We start from the raw sequence: 26,941 nt of genomic DNA, 5'->3' as shown, positions 1-26,941 counted from the left end.
GTATTATCATAATGAACACGGTCCTGCCTTTCCAATGTTCATGTATACAGACAGTGAGAACGTGCAAGGTGTTACAATCATTTTGAACAAATATCTTTTCGGTTGTTGGTTATCACATCGACGGCCTTAATGATCCCACCAGTCGACGGTCCAAATCAACTTCCAAACAACCTTCTATTTATCTCACCTTGAATCTTGTCTAGTTGCAACCTCTTGCCCTTCTAATGGCTGTACTTCTCCCGCCGCATGTGTGAGAGGCTAAACCAAATGGTATTTTCCGACAAGATGACGAAACTGGGAACATTTTTTCTGATTTCTAGAGTCATCTTTCCAAAGGTTCCATCTCGACATGGTTTCGACATTCAGAATTGCTGATCTGCCAATTCAGTAATAGATCTACTAAGCCATTGTTAACATCAGATCAATGTTTTATTTTTTTGTAATACCTATGGAGGATATGTAGCATTTCTATAAAAGCAATTTAGGTTTTGCTTTACATTTAGTTTGCTTCCGTACTGTTTCCGGAGCAGCTTATCTTTATTACAGACAAAAGCCATTTTAACTCATGGGTTTCGAATTTATTACTTGAGATTTTTTTTTCGTCCTTCAGTACGTTATTAGAAAAAAACGAGATTTGGTACACCACTATAATTTGAATATTATTTGTTTTACTATCCCTTATTGCACAATACCCGAAACATCAACGTTGTACCTTGAACATATTTTACCAAGTACGCATACTTATATAGAATGTTTAAATCAACAAGAAATTCAGAGTATTATAAAATTCAAATGACCGCACATAGGTTCATCTGTGAGGATCAGAAAACGTCAGCTTTTGTTATGATGACGTAGTAGCTTCATTTCCTCACTTGGCGGCCATCTTAACTCAGTAGAAGACCTTGCTATTGCACGATACGACCGCAGTTCTACTCGAAGTGCTCTGGGAAAAGTGACATCTGTGTATGACAAGTGTCGTGGGAACCAGAAGCCCTCATTGCCACAGCTGAGTGAAAAATGAAGAGCAACGGGACGATAACTGGAGCCTTATCCTAGCAGGTGACGCCGTTGATACGACTCCATAATTAACCTGTTCCTCCTCGAGGCAACACCACAGTATGGTAAGCTACACGAATCTTTTCGCACATGCACATCAGGGGATCGCCATTTTATTTCGAAGCATACTAGATTCAAAGCCACGTCATGCCGAAGTATCATTTCTACGAATAACATTATTGCTCTGAACTTACTTTTGTTAACATTAGTCAGAGTATTTTTTGTGTTCTGAAAGTTCTTTTATGACAGTTATCGATTAGGCTTTCTTAAAGCTTTTAATCGTAATACTTAGGAATGTCACGGATATACCAATAATTTACAAGCAAGAATTTTGTGTTTAAAAAAATTTGGTAAATGTGACACTTCGATAATGTTATCATCTGTATGCGCCGCTTTGAGTGGGTATTTCATTTTATGCTTAACGTGAAATAATTTGTCAGAGTTGGTTCCACCCCCAGTAACTGCACTCCGCATCAAGCAATCATACATAAACGCTGGAGTGCTGAGGACCATGGTATTAGGTAAAGTTTGGAGTCATTTACAATAGATTTGTAGCAGCGTGCAACGCAAACCTAACCCAATCTAGTTTATCCAAGATTACATACACGGGTGGAACAACATTCGTTAATAGTTTGTGTATCTTGCCGTATTAATGTTGGGAGGACAACAACCAACAACCTGTCAAGTTGTTCAGCTCGGGATAGGCTGTTCAAGAGTGAACCTCGCAAAGTAACACCAATATGGACATTTTCACTTAATTATCGTACCGTAGTATTCCGAATCAGTGTCATCCCCCTCATAAAATCTTTTTCGAAATAACGATGCTTCTATATTATGAAGCTTTTCGGCCCTATGATGATTCGGATTAAGGTGTTGACCAAATAGGACGTTGTGGCCCAGTTTCTGCCAGTTTTACAACGAAATCGTTGTGCATTTGTCGCACTAAGGGTTCTTGGACGTGCTGGAAACCTTACTACGAAAATCAAAAGTTCATGTCGCGGGAAAGATTCTTTTGAGTTCATGTAGTGATAGTTGACCGAGCTCTCGACACAGTTTCCGGCATTTTCGTGGTTTAAACTTAAATAGGCAGAAGCGAAGCACTGCGACCCTAAAACCAAAAGCACATGCGCAAAACTAACAAATTTTTAGTATGTTTAAATGATCATATCTACATAGTGTATATGGTGTTATGATTATCTTGAACACATATAAGAGGAGGCGAGGTCAGGTCTATGAGGAGTTGCTGTTCTCAAAGAGAATTAGAGGCGTCGAAGGCGAATGTCACAACCTCTGACCTACCTCCCCGAGCTGTTGGTCTGACGTGAAGTCCGTAAGAGCGGCGCCTCTCATGGAACTAGTCACGTCGTCTATATTCACAGCCGAACATCGAGTGTGGGTGTCACCAGACCCATTTCTCCTGGGATCATTAGGTCAGATTAGGTCACACGCTGTCACCCGACACCCAGTCAAGGCGTCGGGCAGGGCGGGGGACGCAGCGTTTGGCGAGTCTGATGTTGCCATTTGGGTCGAAATCCACATGGGAGAGACCCCAGTGCTGGGCGGGTCGGAGAGATGTATGTGCTTCATAAAGCTAGACACCGACTGCTGGGTGAGAGGAAAGGTGACCAGGTGCGTGGTCTGGAGGTGCTCGTGAGGGTGCGTGGTTCTGGAGGTGCTCGTGTGGTGCGTGGTCCTGGAGGTTCCCGTCTGGTGCGTGGTACTCGTGGAGCGGGGCCCATGCGTAGCTGTGGACCATGGAGACAGGAGCGGACAGAACGCCGGACATCACTGATCCCTGGCCAAATAACTGGGTGGGTTGAGGAGGCGCTGTGTTGCACGGATACCTGGGTACGCGTGGGAGTGGAGAGCCTCGAAAACTTGTCTGCAGTGAGGCTTGGGATAAAAGGACGAGGAGGTCCGGGTCGAGATGCGTCATACGTGATCGTCACCCCGGAGCCAGGGATAGGGGCGACGCTGACCCACGATGGTAGACCATCTTGGGATCCTGCCGTTGGGCAGCCGCGATCACGGTGTAGTCAGTAGAGCGGGAGGGCACAGTTGCGCCGACAGAGAACCGTCAGAGGGCATCGGCTGCTGGGTCGTCTGTATGTAACACCGGACGGATGTCTGTGGTGAACTGAGATGTGTAACTCAGTTGTCGGATGACCCAATGTGACTGGACGTTACTCCTGGTAATGATGGCGTGCGTCAAGGGTTTATTATCCGTGAGAAAACCTGGAACTCCCGACCTTTTAGGATATATCGTATGGTACTGTATATCGCCAGCAGTTGTGTGTCAGTGTTGAAAGATGTCATGTAAACCACGAATGATCGGTCGTCCTGTCTATTCGTGAAAATTCTCTTATAGAAATTATGAATATAGATAATATGATTGTTATAGAAAGTATGATAAGTTACAGAAAGTATGATAAAGACAGCATGTTTGGCAGATGTGGAAGACTAAATCAGAAACCCACACGAACAAATAGTAGTTACACTTTATTGCATGTATAGTAAATAGGTAGAGAAATACCCAACAGATACACCATGTCTAAGGAGAGAATACAGAACATAAAAAGTGACAAAAGCCATTTGCGAAAGACGGGGTTCACTTAAATGTGAACAGGTCCGGATTAAGGGTTTGTAGGGCCACACATAGGACATTTTATTATATGCTCGAGGAAGACTGGAAGAGAGAGAGAGAGAGAGAGAGAGAGAGAGAGAGAGAGAGAGAGAGAGAGAGAGAGAGAGAGAGAGAGAGAGGCTACGAGTAGGCATAAGGAAAAGTACAGGTATGTAAGATTATTTTTTGTTTAATTACCTGTCTATCCGTTGATCTTTATTCACGAACTCCTTGGTCATGGCCTAACTGGGTTAGCCTTAATCAAACGCTGATTATGAAGTTGAAGATTTGTTAAGATTTGCGAGGGCGTGTGGGTGACACGGCCAAAGAAAACGAGAACATCCCCATGGTTTCCCGGAGATACTTCGATAATATGTAAGACCTACATATTATTATTCGTATTGCAGAAATCTAACTTTAGACGCTTTCTGGACATATTGTCACGGGGAATATAGTAATTATGTGAAACTGGTGGATTATGTGTCCAAATTATAAAGAACCTTAATGAAGCTGACTGAACCCATCGTCTTAATTGAGAAAGAACTGTATCTTGTCATTGTCGTAGGTGAGTTGACACTTCGAGCTGCTCGAGATCCATGTCATGACATGACAGTAGTGACAGGGAAGGTTTATTTTGAGCTGTGACAGGCGTAGTGACCCCGGACATGGCTGTCGTCAGTGTATAATGAAGTAGTGTGAAGCGAAGACTCTGCTGCTGGGGATTGTCACGCTAAATGTTTACATTCGGTGTTAGGCACGGGAGGGATTACTGATGTAAAGAAAAGATAAAGATATTTAAACTGCCTCCTTCGGAACCATAGTGGAATATATGATTGTCGATATTCAGAACCGATGATATGTAATAATTACATGTTTAATGATATATGAAATTCATGTGAGGAATGTTATCTCAGAATATTGTGAATGTTTAAGTAATGACTGGAATGTTATAAATGTACACTTAAAGTTTTTAAGTACAGTGTGTGTGTGTACTTTTATGTGGGTCATGTATGTACTTTTATGTGTGTGGCCTTATGGGTGAGTCTGTCTGCATGTCTGTCGTGTATATATCATTAAATTATTTGACCCGTTTTTTAATGTTCTTATGATCCTCGGTATCATAGTGTTTGTTTTCCCTATGTTTGATATGTATATATATATATATATATATATATATATATATATATATATATATATATATATATATATGTATGTATGTATGTATATTGCTTATACTTATCGTGTCTTTGTAGCCATATTCTAAATGTATTTGTTTTCTTAGCTGTCATTAAAGTATTTGTGGAGCCATGTTTCGAATGTATGATCTTCAGGTTGTCAACATCTGGTGGTAGGTTAATCCACCACACTCGTCAACCCGAGGTGAAGAAATGGTCGTGTTGTATTGTCGAAGTTGAATCTCGTCTGTTGCAGTCTGGTGTCGCACTGCTGGTCTTGCTGCTGCCCCTGCTGTTTGCTGGCTCTCACACCACAGCACAAGATGACCTGGACGATAAGTAAGTATTCCCGTTGTTTGTTGTTGTTGTTGTTGTATTAGGCTCTACCCATCCTTCACCCGACTTTGTCCCCAAGTGAGTTGTGCTACTGTCGCACCCATCGTACCTCTCACTCGGGTCATGATATTGTCGCACCCTCTGTCTTCCCCACTCGGATTGTATTACTGTCGCACCCTCTGTCTTCCCCACTCGGGTTGTATTACTGTCGCACCCTCTGTCTTCCCCACTCGGCCTTCTGGCACAGTATTCCATCGGAATTAACATTGTGTCCTGCGAGTTTCTCCGTCGAATTCCCGACCCTCCTAGTGGTCTTGCAAGCTTCTCCCCACCCACCACTCCGTCTCAAGAGCAGCCCCTCCTGGTTCCTCGTGGACTCCCTCCGTCCACCAAGACCGTCCGTCGTCCTCAACATTCCCCAGGACCTCCTAAGACCATGTACCCCCCCCACCGCCCCGCCCCCTCGAAATGGTTGTCCCTCAGGGAAGACCCCTTCCCCGAGGTCTTTCGAGATTTGTGTATAAGATTAGAAATTCGTAGATTTTGGAATGATGAGAGTAGAAAGACATGCTGTTGTTGTTGTTCGAGAGAGAGAGAGAGAGAGAGAGAGAGAGAGAGAGAGAGAGAGAGAGAGAGAGAGAGAGAGAGAGAGAACCTGTTGGTTTTTGTACATGACGACATTAGACGTCATCTGGTGGTGGTTCCCTGATGTGGTACAGTCCAGGAGATAACGTTTGTTGATGTCACAGGCAGACGTTATCTCTTATCTCAGCTGGCGGCGACAGGTGTAAGAGGCACGTCTCCGGGAAAGCAAAGTTGAGTTCCCCCTCACAAAGAAAAAAAAAAAAAATGGGGGTGGGGGGAGGTAAGGTGTTTGAGGGTTCGTCGTCGGAGTACATTTACTGTAATGCAGTGTCGTATCCACCACGTGCTGAGTGAAGTGACCAGGTGGACTTGTTGGGTAAAGAGAGAGAGAGAGAGAGAGAGAGAGAGAGAGAGAGAGAGAGAGAGAGAGAGAGAGAGAGAGGCTGCAAATCCAGACTTGTAACTTGCACCCACTTCCTACCCTCGTGTTGTACACCGGACAGAGCAAAGGTGTGGCCTTGTCCCGCGCCACAGGATCTGGTCCCCTGCACCTGCTACGCTGACGACAAACTGAACCTCTTCGTGGAGTGCCAGAGCCTGCCTAGCCTGGCCAAGCTGAAGGATGTCTTCAGCAAACCATTCGCCTTCCACAAGTTCGCCAGACTACAGGTGGGACTTCAGCTGTGCCAACAACTTTGTCGTCTGTATAACTCGATATTGTTTATGAAAACTCATAATGGAAGAGCTACAGGATTTCTAAGCTAAACACTTTCATTGCATATTTTGAAAAGGATATTATCCAAGAATATTGATTCTAGAGAGCGTTAAAAGGATCCAAATTCCTTTGAATCCCATATATATATATATATATATATATATATATATATATATATATATATATATATATATATATATATATATGCTAAATGAACTGCTTTTCTTAATAGGAAGATGTCACAACTCGATGAATAATTGTGATTTATCGAGATTTTCTTAGTTATATACTTCCGTACATTTGTATATATTCTTCATATGTTCCAAATTAGATTTAGCTTCAAGCTTTTGCATGCACCGGAGTCGCAGTCCAAGGTATTACAGTAAATTTGAATCCCGCCAAATGTTAATCCATATTCATACGTTTAGATTTTGTGTTAGTGTTTAATCACGTTCAATACTGGACGCTGTTGACGAGAAAAATTGGCAGAAATAATGTTTTAGAATACTTAGTTTGCAGGATTAATATTCGAACAGCTCTGCCTACAGATGAGGGATGAAATGTGTATTATCCACGTTGCTGCATGACAGTATTAATGGTTTAGATAACCTCAAGTTGCTGACCGTTATTAAACGCAATAACGCTTATTCACAGGTTGGCAACTCGTACTTCGGAGGAGAAACGCTTACAGACGATGTATTCCAGAACTTCACTTTCCGTGAGGTGATCTTCTTTGACAATAATCTGGGCGGTGTGACACTCACAGCGTTCGAGAACTCCAAGAGCGAGCTGACCTCCTTCGAGTTCCTGGATACGTCAGCTGGCTTCCCGCTGCGTGAGTTGACGACGCCCTGTGGCGGCTGAGAGTGTAACCTACAGAGTAGACGTCTGTGCTCACCACACAATCCTTGAACACACCGCTACATCCACTGGATATGACGGTGCGACCTTTGGTTAAGGTTGTTCTGGCCTTTGTCGTGACCCCCTATGGGTCAAAAGAAATGCTAGGCCACCATGCCCAAGGGTCGTGCCCTCGTATCTCTCTATATAAACCGAGATCTTTTCACATCAGTAACAAGTGTGTGGCAGATGGAGTATAACATGTTGCTGACACGCACATACCCGCACATATCCTTCTGCTCTCTGTTGGCATTTGTGAAACACCTGGTTTTCGGGAGGTAATTCACGTCTTTCAAGTAAATATTCACATTGCGTAGTGACTCAGTGTCCCATTTAAACAGATTTTGATTGCAGATATATTCTTATGACAACTTACCTCTGTTAATCTCTCCTCAAATTCTTGCAGCGGCGGATCTAAGCGCGTACGTGCAGTTGCGGGAGATAATGGTGGTCTCCCAGAGTGCCGAGATCCCAAGCCTAGCGGCTCCGAAGGTACTTTCGTTGACCATCCGCTCCACACAAAACGTTACTCTGCCAGTTGCACCTACAAACCTCCCAGAACTCACCACGTTACACCTTCATAATTCAAATCTCATATCGGTAAGGTATTTAAGAAGTAAAGTTCTTCGCTGCTAGATTAAGTTAGGTAAGGTTTTCACCGTTTGATTAAGTTAGGTAAGGTTCTTCACTGCTTGATTAAGTTAGGTAAGGTTCTTTACTGCTTGATTAAGATAGGTAAGGTTCTTCGCTGCTAGATTAAGTTAGGTTAGGTTCTTCAGTGAGTTAGGTAAGGTTCCTCAATCCCTGGGTTAGGATTTCTTGCCGCTTGATTTAGATAAGATTCTTTACTGCCTGAGTTAAGATAAAGTTCATTTTCAGGTAAGTTCATTTTCTACCTGACACACGCAAGGTTCTTCAGTACCTGATATAAGTAAGATTCCTCACTGGACATGTAAAGTTCTTCTTTGCTTCTAAATTTTCATCCTCAGACTTTTGTTATTTACGTTCACCCTTAAAGCAATTTCTGTCGCTTGTCAACAGAAAACGAAAGCGTTTTACCGGATACTATTGAAACTTTAAAGACTGGAGGAACAAGACCCGTTTCCCCATTTATATAATCCTAACATTTTCACAGGTGCTACGAAATGGGGAAAAAATAGCCAGATTGATATGTGTATGTGCATGCTACAGTTACTATGTGATGAATTTACAGTCCACTAGAATACTTAGATAATTTTGAAATGATAGTATAATAAGAGCGATAAAAATTGATTCTGAGCGTTAGATTTCAAATGATATTATTAAGGGTCATATGCCTAGTGAGAGTTTATGTGGTCTAAGAGTCAAGATTTTTCCAGTGGTAGATATTACTTTGACCCTGGCTGTTGATAGGCTAAGGCCCACTCAGAAAAACTCGTGATGCCATGATGATGGTAGCAGTATTATTTAAAAGCCTCAGACAGAACTGTTGCGTGTTTGAATGAGAAGTGGATAGGCCACCTTGAACATACATGTAAAGAGATGGAAAGCGTTCATATTGCTGTGTTGAGCTGCTGTAGTATTTGACATATTCGTCTTTACTGAATTTTGCTTGATAATATTGGTAAGATTGCTTGTATCAAATTTTCAAACGAGTCATGAAATCATATATAGAATCAAATAATATTCTTGAACTAAAACATTCATTTAAACTTAACGGTACCGCTGGAGGCGACGTGCTGTCGAAGGGCTGAACAGGGCAAATGAAGCGGTCAAGGGAAACCACGGAAATGGCTTGGCTGTAGATTGATCTTTTTTTGAAGTATTTACAGCTGCTATGGGTCTACGAAACAGAAATGTATTTATATCTATTGTGCCTCCGTGTGTAGCGGTTAGAGTTACTGCTCTTAACACATTCAATGGCCATTTATATATGCGACCATTTATATATCAGGAAACACCTGCATTTGTCATTACACTAAATGAGGAATGCTCGCATAAACTTGGCTTCACCTCTCTGGTCCAGGTGGGCGGCGGAGTCTTCACCAACTCCCCGAAGCTGATGACGGTGACGCTACAGAACAACTACCTCACGAGTGACGCCTTGAGTCTCACTTTCACAAACCTCTACGAACTCAACCTGAGTTCCAACAAACTCTCAGATATGCCACTGATCTCTGGTACGTTTCTGGTTTATGTTTACTCATCCTGATCGTAAAGGATGTGTATGTCACGTGGTTTAATTGTTGTGTGAATAAGTGGATACGTGGAAGTGAAATGTTTAAAAGCAGTATGGGCTGTAAAGGTCTTGTCAAGTAAGTAACAGAAATAAGGTAAATCGTAGTATACAATGTGGTTGAAGCAGACAACTGAAAAACGAGCCTGATAGAAACGGAGCTGCCAAAATGGTTGAACATGACAGGTGTGAGGAAGTACAAGTGGTTTACTGTGTTGATAAAATGAAAGCACAAGGTAAGGGAAATAAATTGGGACTTAGGATGGAGTGAATTTTTTTTAAGTATCGAAAATCGAAATGCTAGTGGTGTTGGTAGGGTGAATAGGATGTAGAAATTCCTAACCCAAATGCAAGGATATAAAATTGAAGGGAAATATCATGATATGAGTTAGTTTTTCAATCTTACAATGACGTTCACGGAGAATCATCATGGGTATATACAGTTTTAAAAAGTAAATCCCAAGCAAACATAAAGGGTTAAGTGAGCCGTAGTCAGATGATAACAAGTACTGATTTAGCCCGTTAGGTTAAAGTAAATGGTCACAATGATGGTTAATGTATAATTTTTTTCCTATGGTCAAGTTGCAAAAAATGCGATTGCAAGACTATCTGTGACGATCCATCTTCTTTTGCATAGCTTAGAATTCTCTTGAAGAGTTACCTCGAATGGTTTGATAACATTTATTTTTTAACCTCGAAGCTATGCCAGAGCGAACCCGGAGGATACTTAGCACAGCTAGGAGCCTATCCAAAAGTCCATGGGCCTTAATGCCGGGTCGATGTCAACTGTGCGATTGGCATTTCAGTAAGTTTCCGAGTTGAACTTCATGTTGCATTGTTTGTTATGATTATTATAAATGACATAATATATTAATTATTGATGTATTAAATTATATAATAATATATTACATTGCCATTTCCGCGTTACAGGAGCCTTACTAGGCTCACTGTGGCTGTTTAATCTGTTTGTGGAGAGGGGGGAAGTGGATACGCTGGAAATGAAATGTTTAAAGGCAGTATGTGGTGTAAGGTGGTTTTGTCAAGTAAGTAACAGAAGGGTAAGGATAAGTGCGGTAGTATAGAGAGTGTGGTTGAAAGGGCTGAGAAGGGTGTGCTGAAAATGGTTTGAACATATGGAGAGGATGAGTGAGGAAAGATTAACAAAGAGGATATATGTGTGTGTCAGAAGTGAAAGGGGACAAGGAAAAGGGATAGACTAAATTGGAGATGGAAGGATGGAGTGAATAGATTTTATAAGTGATCGGAAAATGAATATGCAGGGGGGTGGTGGGATAGGGTGAATACGGATGTAGAATTCCTTCTACCCTATTGCAAGGATATATATGAATGAAGGGGGAAATATCACTTCTGTATGAGTTCAGGTCATTTATTCAATCTTTACAATGCACGTTTCACGGAGGAAATCCATTTCATTGGGTATATACAGTTCAAAAAGTAAATCCCAACACAAACACAAAGGCTTGAAGTACATCCTGAGGTCAGATGATATACAAGAACTTGATTTTAGCTCACGTTAGGTTAGGTTAGGTGAAACAATCTAGATGGTGAAATTGTGTTAGATTTTTTTTTCCTATGTGTAAGGTTGCAAAAAATGACCGTTGCAAAGTTATCTGTGACGAGCCATCTCTTTTAGCAAGACTTTAGAAATATATCTTCGCTCTGAGAGACGATGTAAACACACGAATGGTGTGATAACATTTTTTTTTTTTTCCCTCGGAAGGTATGGCCAGAGGGAGCACAGTGAGGATTAGTCATAATACAGACATAAGGAGCCTCTCCAAAACGTCCACTGAGGCCTTACTGCAGGGTGATGTCAACATTGTGGCAGATGGCATTACAGTAAGTATTCGACCCTTGAAACTTCATGTTGCATTGTTCTGTTTGTCGTCTCTCATAACATGGGACATAGATATTGATTCATTGTATTTGATGCTATGCTAAATTATATATACATATATTTACTATTTGCCATTTCCCGCGTTAGCGAGGTAGCGTTACCTAGGCACTCCAGAGTTTTTTTTTTTTTTTTTTCTTTTAACCCCTTTGAAGGATTCCTCGTTTTCCCCCTATCAGGCCACAGTCATCAACTCTCACTCTGTCTTCTTTTTCAGCTGAAATGCGACTGCGATCTGCGGTGGCTCTTGGGGGATGACGACGCCACTATGTACCTGGACAACCAACTGACGGTGGCAACCGAGTGTCCTGAGGAGAACACTTGGAGCGAGATGAGGATTATCCTAGACTCTCTCTGTTGATGACCAGAACTGTCAAGAAAGAAAAAGAGAGAGAAAGAGAATAATGGAAAAGAGATAAAGGGAGTTTACACTCGTGTAAAGAAGTCATCTAAGGTCCTGCTGTGTGAAGGATGAATTATACACACCAGACGTTTTGTTTTGAAAACTTTCTCTTGTTAAGTATATGATAAATTCAGGTTATTATGTTTTTTCACTTCAAAAACCATACGTTTTTGGTGGAATGTTCACTAAGGACTTGTTCATGAAGTGTGAGTTTATGATTTTGTTATTTTTATACTTGTGCTTTTTATGAGCGAGAGAGAGAGAGCGAGGGTATGTCAAGGGTTTGCAGTATTTTTCATGACATGATAAGACTATCCCTGTAATACTGATAAAAAAGAATATTAAGATTTTCTGTATGCTTTTCAATATATCGTTCGTTCACACGAGCTATCGGTTTAAGATCACTTTAAAGTCTCAATGATAATCGAGTCAGGAGTAAAGTTTAAAATTCCCGTGTTATATATATATATATATATATATATATATATATATATATATATATATATATATATATATACATATATATACATATATATATATATATATATATATATATATATATATATATATTTATATATATATATATATATATATATATATATATATTTATATATATTTCATACCATTCGCCATTTCCAGAGAGACAGAAAGAGAGGGAAGGAGGGAATATTTGGACAAAATTTTCCTTAACACCAGAAGTGTCAACAAATCCTCGGCTGTTGGATGTAGTTTTGAGATTGACGTCGCCCTTAATGACCCCGAAAGCAGATGTGGATATCTTTGTTATAATCTCTTGGTATTTAGTGCAGCTGTTGTGCGTCTCTTTATGAGGAAAATACCCTCAATTCAAAAAACGTCTGTACAACCCGTGGATATGATGGTCTGTTTTGTAAAGTCATTATCCAAGGATCTCTTACCAAGGTCAAACTGTCGTGCCGAAGCTCAGATTTCACGGTAAAATGTTTTCGTGGAATTCGAATACTTAAAATGAATTTTCATAGTTCAAAACAATTCCCTTTCACATGTTCTCTAAAAATCACTTGCTCGACCGATAGCATTAAAGAAAATTTATTTTTCCTTTGTTTTGTCTCAAAAACATTTAATTGTTTAGAAAAATATTAAACCTGGTAAGGCGTTTTTTTAATGGTTCAACTGGACATTGACGTCCTTAATGACCTTGTGTCGAGAGGCGCAAAGCCCAAATAACCAACGACCCAAGTAAGGTTCAAGTGGCTTCACTGTGGCCAAGGAAAGGCCTTCATTTGCCACAGGTCAGAATGGCCTGTGGCGAATGAAGGCCATAGATTAGGTCTTCTTGCCTTTTACTGCAATTGAAAGCTCGGTGCTTTTTAAGTAGGTTATTCACAGCTATTCCCCGTGAGCACGACGGTATGACCCTTGGGTACAACAGTACGACCTTTGAGTACGACGGTGCGACAGTTAGGGAACCACAGTACGACCCTGGGGAGACACTTTTTATGGATAGAAATTATGTTGGTGGAAGGTGACAACGGAGTGGGCTGATACTTGAATAGGTGTGTGGATGACTGTAAGACCACAAGGGGAAGAAAAGAATGTTGATTGCATTAATTTACAAGGGGACCTAAACAAACAGCAAAGTTGGGTCTAATGCATGATTGATGAATTTCAACCCAAGTGAATATAATGGGGATAGGACACATTTCATATATTAGAAAGGAAAGTGCAGGAATCTCTAATGGAAGTGGAAATATATCTTGCATCTTTGTTGCTACAACTTTGATCCGCCAGCTGTCTTCTAGCTAGGATAAGGATAGCATTCAAATTAATGGACGAGAAAATATTCGAGCTGTTCACATCCTGCTTTATACCTGAACTAGAGTACGATTCTTAAGTTTGGCCGCTGATTTTGAAGAATCGAAAAAAATAGAGATGGTGCAAAGGAGGGCAACAAAGATGTTACCAGAGTTAGGTGAGTTCCAGTTCCCATTACTAGTTAAAAGTTATATAGATTTATCCACAAAGGACGAGAGAAAAGTAAATGGTGACGTGATCAATTTTATCTCTATCCTCTTTACTCTTGTAGCACAACGATTGGACACCAGCGATGCCTCCTCCTCCTGCCATAGGCAGATGCACCAAAATAACAAACAGTGACTCGGAAAATGTAACAATAGATAGAATTTTTGAAGTTCTCAAAATAATAAGTAATTTTTGACAACATGACGTATATATATAACAATGCTAGAGAAATATTTCACTGATAATTATCGGTAGGAACCCTATTCAGGGGAATTATTCAAAATTTTTTGTAGAGGTGGGAAAATTTTGTAGAAGGTGGCCACATTGTTGCCGTTGTACAACTGGTAGGGAACTTCTCTGTTTGTAATTTTCTATAGAATTTCCTGGCGGCGGTACACTTTTTCAATACTACTCTGTGCTTCTCTCTTTCTTTTCCTGCTGGTAGTTGAGGGAGAGGTGGATAGGGAGATGCCAGCTACTTTACCATCCTGTTTCGACCTTCCGATGAGAGGATACGTTCGTACTGGACCATCCGTTTTATCCATGTCCTGTTTATCGCTCCCGCGCCATTGCCACCACCACTACCACGGGACTATACCTGCTACACACCTCCCCTGCACCAACACAAGCAGGAGCAACTTACCCCTTCAGCTGCACATCAATATAGCATTAATGTGTTACCCTCAGTCCTTAACATGACTACCGATCAGTTGGTCGGTACGCTATGTAGGCTTTAGGCCTATCGCCAGCGCGGGTTATCATGTCCGTGGGCGTCAAGTGACAAACACTCGCCATCTAAATATTTGGACACCGTCTTCAGGGGTGCAGGACGATTTCAACATTATATACTTTCTCCCTGTACATTAGGCTCTTCCGAAATGAGAAAAAGTCATGATTATTTTTCGTTAGCATAGTAATTCCTTAATGAAACATAAATTCTATTTTTTCCATACTTTTATACTTTCTATGATACTTTAGATTTACTTTCCTTTACTTTTACATCCCAGCAGACAATTTCATTCCCGCATTCCTCTACCAGAATTAGATATTCTCAAATTCAAATGGTAGTTCAACATATGTTCGTCCTCCATAAAATATTCTGACAACGTTTTCTCTTTTTGGATTTACCTGAAGGTACATATTAATATTGCCAACTTTGGTTATTGGTCTGTAGAATTTGTCATCTCGATATCAGAATGAAAGCTGATTATATTGGAATAAGAAATTGATGAGGTTACGTAAAATCATGTGTGTATATATAAATAATTAGATACCAGAAGAAAGGAAATGTGCGTTCGAAGGCTGTACTACCACAGCACTAATGAACGATGGAATAATAAAAACAGCGAGATAAAAGGGTGTTAGAATACGTTGAGATAATAGGTATCGATTTTATTTTATATTGATGTTTAAAGAGATAATTAAGATTGTCTCTAAGGGTCAGAGATAGCGTTAGAGTACATTAGAAGACCGTAATCGAACATTGGCTGTTGTTGTTTTGATGGGGTAGAGTCTGCTGATGGAGGAGAGAGTGAGAGTGGATACTTACAGTCTGAATTTCAGTGGGAAGACAAGGGTGAGTGCCAGCCACGCTTGTTCACGAGTATTCCTGAATTGTTTCGCTAGTGCTTCATGTTGGTAAAGATCCCGTGTGTGCTGAGGTAAAGATAGAGAGGAAGATAGTTTGAAACAGGTCTCTTATCTGTGTAGACTCGAGGATTGTGATTGGTGGGAGTGAGCATTTGAGTGTGAAGTAGATATATAACTCAAATGGATATATTGAAATGGAAGGATGAAAAGGAAAAAATGGATTTATGTGAGTTGCTGTCTTCTGAGTAGGGAGAGAGAGACTGGCTTGTCTGGCCAGTGTGATTGATGAAGGCCAAAGGTTTTTGTGGTCCTGGTATAGGTCAAACTAGAGTCGTCGAACCTGGTTGCGTTATATCTTAAGGTAGGCGGCATTTATTTTCGTACTTGAGTGCTGCGGACTTAATTAGGTATGGCATGTTATAGAATTTCGTATGGGATGATGGAATTTTATTGAGATTAGATTAAAAAAGGGAAAGCGTGAGCGAGTTTTTTCTTATTCTAATTATACAGTTCTTAAAGAATCGGTAGGGGCGAAGGCTATGATGAGCAGGGAAAATTTTTGGTTAATTGGCATAAGAATAGGAGGGAAGGTTGTAGAAATCTGCAGAACTTGTGAAATTTGAGATAATTTGTGACAAGTATATGATATGTAACTGCTGCAAGCATTTCCACTGCCACAAAATTAAGTGTTGACCTGTGCATTGGAACTGGCTTTAGATATTAGGTGAATCTGTTTTGTAATCGTTATGTAATGTTTAGAGAACAGAATGAATTCTCTGGGATTGTGATTTTGAGCATTGTTTTGTTTTTTATTAGATAAAGTGTTAATAGTGAGAGTTGTGAATATCAAGGACAAAGTGTTATTGATGAAGATAAAGATAGTTGTCAAGTTGCACTCATCTGACTCAGGTATCAGTCTTTTCTTTCTGCCTCACCCACACGTGGACCACTGGCATTTTCCACAAACATACAGTCTCCTTTTCATACATAACACCTGACAACACTTAACTCTCACAGCTCATTCTTTGTGACTCTCGATTTTCCTATGGTGAGCACTCTGTGTTAGCCCTGCCTTAAGGCAAAATGGTAGGAGCAATAGATAGAAGTAGTAGCTAGGAACATGTAGGCAGGAGCATTAGGTAGAAGTGGTAGGAACAATAGGCTGGAGCAGTGTGTAGAAGTAGTCAATAGGAACATCATGTAGGAGCTTCTGCAAAGACTGTGCTAGAGTTGCCCACTGCTAGTGGCCTGTTAAAGGTGAGGCACTAAAGGCTCAGAAGCAGCACTAGAGTTCACTTGTTGTGGAGACTGTTGCCGTGGCCACCCTCTTGAGGGAGTTCCAGATTGGAACACTACAGAGATATAGATAGAGTGATTGAAAATAGGTTAAACGTAAAAAAAAAAAAGCAACAGTCTTTGTGAAAACCACACCTAATTACCCATAGCATCTGAGATTTTTTATATAATTATACAATTGTGTGTTCTGTTGCTGAGGACTACATAGAGTGGCTACTTTTGGGGGTGAGAACTGATGTGCAGTTTGTTTTCTGTCTGTTGACAGTCATTGATAGTTGGTGTAACGCTTAATCATGGTTCTCTAGTGTATTTTGACAACTACGTTGAGAATTAAGGTATAAGATGTCAAGTAAAGTTCCCAAATATTTTTTTGCTTTTTTGCAGCCTTCATCCGTGTCACCTTATTTGATATCATAGAATATGATATAATGCTCTGAATCATGCTTGTATTCTGTTCTGTAAGCACTCCTCTAGCAAAATGATGTTGTTCATTGTCTAATGCAAGTTTCAACTTAAAGTTGAATTGGTAAACAACTGCATCTTGTAATTTTACAGCCCTACTGAACTTCATACAGCAGCCAGAGTTTACCTTATCGTGAATGTTGTACGAAATGTGTGTGATTGGTGGTGGTGTTTTTTTGTTGACATTCAGTTGTTCTGAGGTTTGTATTGTTGAATGCATATGCTGTAACATGGAATTGGCTGAGTATTGAAAGGAAGCAAATTTTCATTAGAAAAACCTCCAAGTAACTGAATGTCAACATTTAACAATGTCACAAAATTTTCAGAAATTTTCATTTTTAAGGTAAATTGGCTGCTAGGGAAGTTAGGTGAGGTTTTCAGAAGTTATGGTGGTTTTACAGATGTTTTCCTTACATGGTTATTAACCTTTACTTTGTCCTTGAACTTTATAGTTGTTCAACATTTGACCTTTTCATTACTGTGGAATGAAAAAAAAAAAAATATCTGAAACTTGTTTCCTTATCCTTGATTTGTCTTTCATGATGCATTCTACCATTTCCAAGTGATTGAGTGTATGTTTATGTTTTCCACAATTTAATTGCCATATTCAGATGTAATTCATAGCTTTCAGAAAATATTTCCCTTTACTGCAGCATTCACATGTTCCTCAGTGACCTTCAGATGTTAGCCAGCCTGCCAACAGCTTGCAGTTGTGGACATACCAGTATGTGTTGTATGTTGTGTACATGTGTCCCATGAACAGAAAATTCTCAAAGAATTGCAGTTTCATAGGTAATTAGAAAAAAGGAAATATAAGTATCCACTAAGAAAGAAAAGCTGTATCCTTTCTGTATGAAATTGTGCCAAGAGATATAGCAGTTATAGTTACTGACCATGACACGTGCATGGGCCTTTCAGGTTTAGGGCTACATAGTTTTAATTAAACCTGGTAGCAGCTGTAGTTTCATGGTTCTCTCATCTGTACATATTCTCCTCGAGGCTGATCAGGTACCTTACTTATACTAGGCTGTATCTTTGAGAGTACAATCTTGGCAAAGAATTTATTACTCTAAAGGAGTCTGCATTTCCTTGCTTCTGGAAAGAGCAGAGCCTTGGGCTGGAATCTTTTAGAAAGGTCTTAGGTAACATGAGGACTCATTCATTGAAATTGGTACTCTGGTAATGAAAAATAATGAATATCGTATTACCAGACTACGTCTCTTGAGGTTACACCACAAATGAAGTCATATATGAAAAGGTTTTGATTCAGCAGGCATTCATTGTTCATGCCTGTTTATCTGTCTTAGAAAATATGTTTTTGTTTAATTTGTGCTGTTTCCTGTAATTAGATCATTCTGTGCCATGCGATTACTGAGTTTTGGTCATGTTTTATATGTGTTATATTTACATGGCTGTTATGTATTGCACTTTTTATTGGTTTCAGGGTTACTGAAAAGTAAATGTCAATAGAATATGTGCATTATTAGCCACCCCACTGGAAACAGCATCGCCACATCCCTGCGAGTGAAGTAGCACCAGGAAACATATAGAGAAAAGCCACATCTGTCATATACATTCTCTAGCGGTCATGTGTAATGCACCAAAACTGCAGCTTCCCATCCACATCCAGGCCCCACAGGCCTTTCTATGGTTTACATCAGACGTTTCACATGCCCTGGTTCAACACTCGTATGTATGTACAGAAGATTGATGAGGTGTCATTTAACATTGTTTTCCATGTTTTACTTTTCATTATTATAGTATTTTGAAATGGAACTACTAATTACAAGTCCAATTAAGTATCAACCAATAAAGTCATGGGGCTTTTTCAAGAAGTATTCGGTAGAATTTTATCTTGACCCTAAACTGTATTGAATGTGATGCCAGGTACTCATGTGATGTAAAGCTAATTTAATGTAACCCATCATTCCTAAAATTTGAACATACCTCATTCCTCCTTTGGAACAGAATCAAATGAAGAGCTAAGCTGCATCAATTTAAAAGCATAATGAGTCATTGATTCATGTCAGGCTAGCAGTTTATGGGTTATGTAAGGCTTGATATCAAACAACCCATGGACATCCCAGAACTGTAGATTTTAACTAGTAAACAGTGCACCCAGATCCATCAGAGATAAATTGATAAGGGATTATGTTCTCTTATAAGATAACTGGTAATGGTGGTTGGTCATTATTGTAGAGCTCCCCAGGGTTCTGTTACATACAATGATAATTTGAAAAAGTTAGATATATGTGATAAAGGACATGAGACTGAAGAAAAAGTTAGAAGGGTTTTGAGTAATTACAGTGATTACCAAGTTCACAAAAGAAGAAAACATGGAAGAATAGAGTGAGGATGAAGAAAACACTAAAGACATTGACAGTTGGAATGGAAGCATGAGGTAACACATTAGAGATATATCACACTGATTATGAAAAGATAGAAAAAGAAATGAAGTGAAATTGCAAACCATCGTATGGCCAAAGTTTTATAGATACACTGATTGAAAGATCTAGCAAATTGTGAGGTACGGGAAATATTTCAACACTCAAAGGAACTCAACACTATATTCAGTTAAGATGATTGCCATTTCAGCTACAGGTATTTGTTTTACCATCCAGAATGTTAATGAAAAGGTGTATATTTTGTTTTGTCCAGTTCACCACACAGGAGGAACATTGTAATTCAGGCCTCATTGTGAATGACACCAGCAAAAATAAGAATATTCGCTGTAGCATCAACAAAATGAAGCAGACCCTGAAATTTTTGTGAGTTTGACAGAAGTGGAAGATGGACAAAGCAAAAAGTTGCTATCTCTAGTGTACCAGGGGAGAAATGAATTGGAAATACGCATTCTGACAATACTACAGACACTCGTCGAACGTGACAAGGAATGATGTAGAATGATGGAAAGCTTTTTGAAAATCTTTCCCCACCCTTTGTGTGCCATTATTTATATTTATCATTTTTAAAGGACTTATACAAATGTAACAAAATCTTTGGTCCTGGTTGGTCTAATGAATGAAGCTTATGTATTGAACATTGTTTGCACCATGATTTTTATTATTTTCTTCATACTTGTTTGTCATTTACCCCAGTAGTGAGATAGTTCCAAGAACAAAGAAATGTTTCATTTGCTTACATTCATTCTCTAGCTGTCGTGTATAGTGCATTGAAACCACAGCTTCCCATCCACAAACAGATTTATACTGATGAGAAGTAAAATCAAATTTGAATTAACATTAGAGCAAATTTTTTAGAAATGGAAAAAGGATATGTGTAGCATTTCATCTGGAATGGCCACAGCTCTTGAAAAGCATATTTGACAAAAGAAGGAAGACTAACTTCTAACATATGTAAGAGAAAGAAGATAATACAAACACTTTATGCTGAGAATTCTCAAACATGAAAATACTTCCATTCATTTGAGAAATTAAGAATGATGGACTTTTATCAACATTGACCCCCAAAACAGCAAGGAGCTGATGGTTGTAGGGAGATAAAATGCAGAGGGAGGACTACGTCACTTCAGCTTGAAAAATTGACTTCATCTTGTCAAAGTGGTGAACCTGTAGAGACCCTTATATCATTGTGTTGCAGCACTGACTTTCACTTTTTATATCATCATGCCAGATTCGTTTTATATCATCACTGCCAGATGCGTTGCATGGAGGTCTCCATATGGGGTTGTTACTGATAAACGGAGTCTCTTAGGTGAGCACTTTCATAGCTGGGCATACACACTTCACAGATGTGATAACTCAGTCTTATTAGTCACTGCACACTGTCCCTGCAAACTCTGTAAATTTCTAGTGCATCTTTTTAGATTTAGTTGACGTATGATTATTTTCATTCCAAGTAATTGCATGTGTAATCAGAAGATATAGTGAATGAAATTACTCAAAATAATGTTTAGGGAGTTGCAATGTGCTGATTGTTATAATAAGGTCAGCTGTGTATTTATTGTGGTAAGAGTCACAGGTCACAAGATGGTGAGCACATCGAACAGATGACATTGTTTTCAGTTCATGATGTTTGAGTGGAATTGTTTGCACTCATAAGCAATTGCAAAGTGACAGATACTTACTGTTGGAACTGTGTAACAGTATAATCATCAGAGACATATTGTATTATCCTTCCTTCTCTCATGGGATTATTCTTTTCTCAGAATTAAGTGACTGAATTTTGGTATGAAAATTGAATTCTTTCTGAAAGCTGTGCAATCATAATGTGTGATTTTATGTATTGGAATTGATTTTATCGTACATTGTGGTAAGAATTTTTTGATAATCTTCTGACTAGTAAGTGAATTAAATACTGTATACCATGTTGATTTGCATACCAAATTTGATTACTGTTTCTTTTATTATTTATGTCAAAGTAAGGGATGAATTATGAACTTTGATTTATTCAGAAAAATAATTTTCATATTTTCTACATAGATTTCATTTATATCTTTTCAGATGGACTCTGCATGAAAGACTCCTAAGTGAATATGATGAAAGACTTCTCATGTCCTGATTTGCTAAGGAAAGAGGAAGTGTAACAGTATAGTTGCCACCCAGGGGAATATTTTGAAATTTCTGTGAGCTCAGAAAATATAGTCAAAGCTGATTATTAATTTATGTGCCAAATACTTTGCATCATTTGATACTCATCAGTTGATGTAAAGCAAGTCTGATGAAAAGCTGCCAGATAATACAAGATGGACGAACAGCAATTGAATATGGTGCCAATGAAACAATAATAATCATAAACATTATCAACATTGTATCTTATGTAGAGACAAAGAAAGATCTCAGTGACAAGTGATACAAAAGATATCACAAAGACATTTTGCACTGGTGTTTTCTTCATACAATATTACATCTTACAGACTGACTTTTCTTTATACATATTTTCAGTATAGTTCATGTGCTTTTGATGTTTTCTGATATCTAAATTTTTTACTGCTGTGTATTTTTCATTATATTTTTCATGTAATGGTAACAACTTTCTGCCCTTTCTTGATTAGAAGTCTGATCTTTGTATAATTAACAGTCGCATACTCATCTTACCATTCTCTAACAAACAACTTTACCATAAATACATCCATTTGCCATACATTCTGCACACCTGGACACATTTGTGCATAGGAGGTTACCACAACCACCAGTTCCACCACATTCAGCAGCTGCTTACAAGCTCCCTTCCTCAATACTAGTCCCAGTGACCCATCACCATTTTGGGCAGAAGTGAAATACCAGCAGTTCTACTGCCATCACCATGACACTCAGCGCTGAGTACCAGTGGTAAGTGCTTGGTCCTTTTGTTATATGAGGATGGAAGGTCTCATTTGTTTCACTCCCAACTCAGCATTGAAGTAAGAGTGTTGGAACTTCATGATTTACAGTGTTCTTTTAGAGTCAAGGAGCCTGCATAGGTTGGGCCAATTGCTTTGTGATCTCATATAGAACATTGATTGGCAGGGACATTCTGCAGATCCATCTGGTTAGAACGGTGATTGTTTCACATGCTTGTTTCTCTTCTGGCTGACCTGATCAGTTGAAGATTTTTGTGTCTCATATATTTCATCTTTTTTAGTATTTTGATTTATTTTCTTAAAAGTCCATTTTCTCAAAATTCCAAATTATTTGCTTTTGCTCAACAGAAATGTCCATTACTGATACAAAACAATTCGTCTTTTATTTTTTCACCACCACAGTAAATGTTCCCTCACTTTGATATACGTTAGTATTTCATGCTGGCTTCCAGATTTCACTTGCTTAGTTTAAAACACTTGGGCCTTCCATCCACACTTCCATATATAGGTAACTTTGACAGGGTTATATTTCTGTAAGATTGAATTTTTTGGACAGCACAAAAACATACATTAAGTGAAGTATGATATTTTTTTGGGTAAATTGTCATTGAAAAAGAAAATGCATATGTGAAGTTTTAGGTAAAATGCATCATCTCAACCAGTCATGTTTGAAATTGGATTTGATGTTGGAATGCATTGATGGTGAAAATATTTACAACAAACTTCAGTAAATTCACATTACCTCAGACAACATAGTATGATATAGGATTCCAAGGTAAGAAGAGTAGTACTGTAATATTTGAGTATATGCTGTACACAGAATGCTTTCTTTCTCTTGGGGCATATACAGAATAGGATAACATGATATTGGAAAAGAATGATGATTATTACTTTGATAAGATGGAAGAAATGCATTTATGTTTTATAATAATGGAACAAGATCTCAGGTCTGAATGTCCCTAGTCAGAAAACATCTAAAATCCAAATGCTTGTTCCCCTAATATTCCCACTACAGTGGCTCTTGATTTTCTGTAGTTGAATTTGGGGTGGTAACCTCATACCTTTATCATATATTTCTGTTATCTCTGTAGGATTTGCTCTTGTTCTTCCCTTACAATGGTGTCCAGCATACGTCCATCCTTAACCCTTCATCTCCTCTGTAATTGCCAAACTGTACCTTAGTGTACAGTGCATTTGTTAGAAGCAGAGATGGGTAAGAATCTTATATTCATATGTTTTAGCATATCACATACAAATATCATTTAAAAAGTGGGAATCCAGAGGAAAGATCATTATAATGCAAAATAATCCAAAATTTGGATATTGCACTGTTCTCTTGTAAGGAATGTGGACTTGACATCTTTATGCTGTATTTTGGTGCTAGACACTGGAAATGGTGGAAGTGTGATCACCACTTCATGATGTATTTTTTCTACTAAGAACTATTACTATACCCTTTGCAGTACAAGTAATTCAGGAATGTGCATAGAATTGCATTACTTTGCTGTTTGAAACAATTTTTGCAGTACTTTTCTTATATTGTTCACAGGAAAATAACATAACTCATAATGCAGAAATTTTAACAGTTTTATCTTAAACAGAACAGTTTGATTTCTAAGTATAGCAAGCAGAGAATACTTTCCAGTTTATGCATTACAGTAATTGTTGCCATCTTAGGTTTTTCTAGGTTTCGTATCGTGTGGTGGAATCATAGCCTGATGTCAGAAATAGTATGAGTGTTGTTGAAATGAATAAGCTTTCATATAAGAGACTCCAGAGTTATGAGAATAGTATATATATAGTATAAATATATATATTTTATTTATTTTGCTTTGTCGCTGTCTCCTGCATTAGTGAGGTAGCGCAAGGAAACAGACGAAAGAATAGCCCAACCCACCCACATGCTCATGTATATACATACACATCCACACATGCAAATATACATACCTATACATCTCAACATATACATATATATACACACACAGACATATACATATATACACATGTACATAATTCATACTGTCTGCCTCTGTTCATTCCCATCGCCACCCTGCCACACATGAAATAACAACCCCCTCACCCCTCATGTGCGCGAAGTAGCGCTAGGAAAAGACAACGTGACTTGGCTCTTCTGCTCCTGATTCTTTAAAGTGGTGATAGTTGCCTTCTGGGACAGTCAGGAGATAGGTTGATAGTATTATTTTTGTTATATCCTGATGGACAGTATTTGTTTAACTACTTTCCCTGAAACCCCTCCTGTGGAGTCTCTGCAGCTTTCCAAAAGCTACCTATGTCCACCAGGTGTAGGGATGATGTATTTCTGTTTGTGTAGAATAATTACAGAACAATTTAGTAGGAAGTGTTCCATATCTTTTGTAAGGACATTGCAACTTGGACATGTGAGGTGGTTTGGCCTAGTATGTAATGAAAGAGTAAGAGAGAGGTGTGATGATAAAAAGAGTGTGGTTGAGGTTGTCCTTAGATGGTTTGGACATATTGAGAGACTAAGTGCAGAAAGGTTGACAAAGAAGACTAAATTGGAGATGGAAGGATGGTGTGAAAAAGATTTTGAGCAGTAAGGGCCTAAACAAGCTGGGGGTTAAAGGCATGCTTTGGATAGAGTTTAATGGAATGAGGTAGTATAGTAGTGTTGACATGTTAAGGGACTGAACCTGGGCATGTGAAGCATTTGGGGCAAACAATGGAAGGGCCTGTGGGGTTTCATTGTGAATAGGGAGCTGTGGTTTCGGTGCATTATACTTGACAACTAGAGACTGAATGTGAACGAATGTGGCCTTTTTTGTCTGTTTTCCTGGCGCTACTTTGCTGAAGCAGAAGGTGGCAATGCTGTTTCCTGTTGGGCAGAGTAGTGCCAGGAATGGATCAAGGCAAGCAAGTATGAATATGTACATGTTATATGTCTGTGTATGTGTATGTATATACATACACAGTGAGGTATTGCCAAGAAAAGACAAAAAAGGCCACATTCGTTCACACTCAGTCTCTAGCTGTCTAGGGGATAAAGAACACTTCCCATGTATTCCCTGTGTGTTGTAAAAGGTGACTAAAAGGGGAGGGAGAGGGGGGCTGGAAATCTTTTCCTCCTGTTTTACATTTTCCAAAAGAAGGAATAGAGTAGGGGGCCAAGTGAGGATATTCCCTCTAAGGCTCGGACTTTTGTTCTTAACACTACCTTGCTAACGCAGGAAATTGCAATATGTATATATATATATATATATATATATATATATATATATATATATATATATATATATATATATATATATATATTATTTATTTATTTATTTTGCTTTGTATATATATATATATATATATATATATATATTATTTTATTTTTTATTATACTTTGTCGCTGTCTCCCGCGTTTGCGAGGTAGCGCAAGGAAACAGACGAAAGAAATGGCCCAGTCCCCCCCCATACACATGTATATACATACGTCCACACACGCAAATATACATAACTACACAGCTTTCCATGGTTTACCCCAGACGCTTCACATGCCCTGATTCAACCCACTGACAGCACGTCAACCCCGGTATACCACATCGATCCAATTCATTCTATTCCTTGCCCTCCTTTCACCCTCCTGCATGTTCAGGCCCCGATCACACAAAATCTTTTTCACTCCATCTTTCCACCTCCAGTTTGGTCTCCCACTTCTCGTTCCCTCCACCTCCGACACATATATCCTCTTGGTCAATCTTTCCTCACTCATCCTCTCCATGTGCCCAAACCATTTCAAAACACCCTCTTCTGCTCTTTCAACCACGCTCTTTTTATTTCCACACATCTCTCTTACCCTTACGTTACTTACTCGATCAAACTACCTCACACCACACATTGTCCTCAAACATCTCATTTCCAGCACATCCATCCTCCTGCACACAACTCTATCCATATCCCACGCCTCGCAACCATACAACATTGTTGGAACCACTATTCCTTCAAACATACCCATTTTTGCTTTCCGAGATAATGTTCTCGACTTCCACACATTCTTCAAGGCTCCCAGAATTTTCGCCCCCTTCCCCACCCTATGATCCACTTCCGCTTCCATATATATATTTATATATATATATATGGAAAAAGGTGAGAACAATGGAAGTAAGGGGAGTGGGGGAGGAATGGGATGTATTTAGGGAATCAGTGATGGATTGCGCAAGAGATGCTTGTGGCATGAGAAGAGTGGGAGGTGGGTTGATTAGAAAGGGTAGTGAGTGGTGGGATGAAGAAGTAAGAGTATTAGTGAAAGAGAAGAGAGAGGCATTTGGACGATTTTTGCAGGGAAAAAATTAAATTGAGTGGGAGATGTATAAAAGAAAGAGACAGGAGGTCAAGAGAAAGGT

The 26,941-nt window shown here is 39.1% G+C and overlaps 2 protein-coding genes across 6 annotated transcripts in view; both read left to right on the top strand.

Annotated features, from left to right (window-relative positions):
* Positions 1-868: 868 nt before the first annotated feature.
* LOC139765156 (oplophorus-luciferin 2-monooxygenase non-catalytic subunit-like) lies at positions 869-12,270 on the top strand. Of its 2 annotated transcripts, none has more exons than XM_071692374.1 (8): positions 869-1,121; positions 5,111-5,193; positions 6,279-6,444; positions 7,145-7,325; positions 7,797-7,990; positions 9,396-9,549; positions 11,347-11,465; positions 11,738-12,270. In XM_071692374.1, the coding sequence occupies exons 1-8, from the start codon at positions 1,119-1,121 to the stop codon at positions 11,879-11,881; spliced, it is 1,044 nt and encodes a 347-aa protein (XP_071548475.1). In that variant the 5' UTR covers positions 869-1,118; the 3' UTR covers positions 11,882-12,270. The 2 variants fall into 2 exon arrangements, with proteins under 2 accessions (XP_071548475.1, XP_071548466.1); XM_071692365.1 differs by lacking the exon at positions 869-1,121 and adding an exon at positions 1,189-1,211 and having other exon boundaries at positions 5,011-5,193.
* Positions 12,271-14,093: 1,823 nt separating this feature from the next.
* SppL (signal peptide peptidase-like protein) overlaps positions 14,094-26,941 on the top strand; it is a 129,858-nt gene continuing 117,010 nt past the window's right edge. For 2 of the 4 annotated variants that reach the window (XM_071692308.1, XM_071692315.1), the window contains exons 1-2: positions 14,094-15,500; positions 21,736-22,563. In XM_071692308.1, coding sequence (XP_071548409.1) covers positions 22,538-22,563 — 26 coding nt within the window. In that variant the 5' untranslated portion in view covers positions 14,094-15,500; positions 21,736-22,537. Of the gene's footprint in view, positions 15,501-18,788; positions 18,966-20,967; positions 20,987-21,735; positions 22,564-26,941 lie in introns of those variants that run through there. The other 2 variants (XM_071692330.1, XM_071692335.1) reach the window with 2 other exon arrangements.

The sequence above is a fragment of the Panulirus ornatus genome, chromosome 4 (assembly GCF_036320965.1).
Source record: "Panulirus ornatus isolate Po-2019 chromosome 4, ASM3632096v1, whole genome shotgun sequence".
In the NCBI taxonomy this organism is placed as follows: domain Eukaryota; kingdom Metazoa; phylum Arthropoda; class Malacostraca; order Decapoda; family Palinuridae; genus Panulirus; species Panulirus ornatus.
Note: the sequence above shows the minus strand (reverse complement) of the source record. Positions and strands in the feature narration are given on the sequence as shown.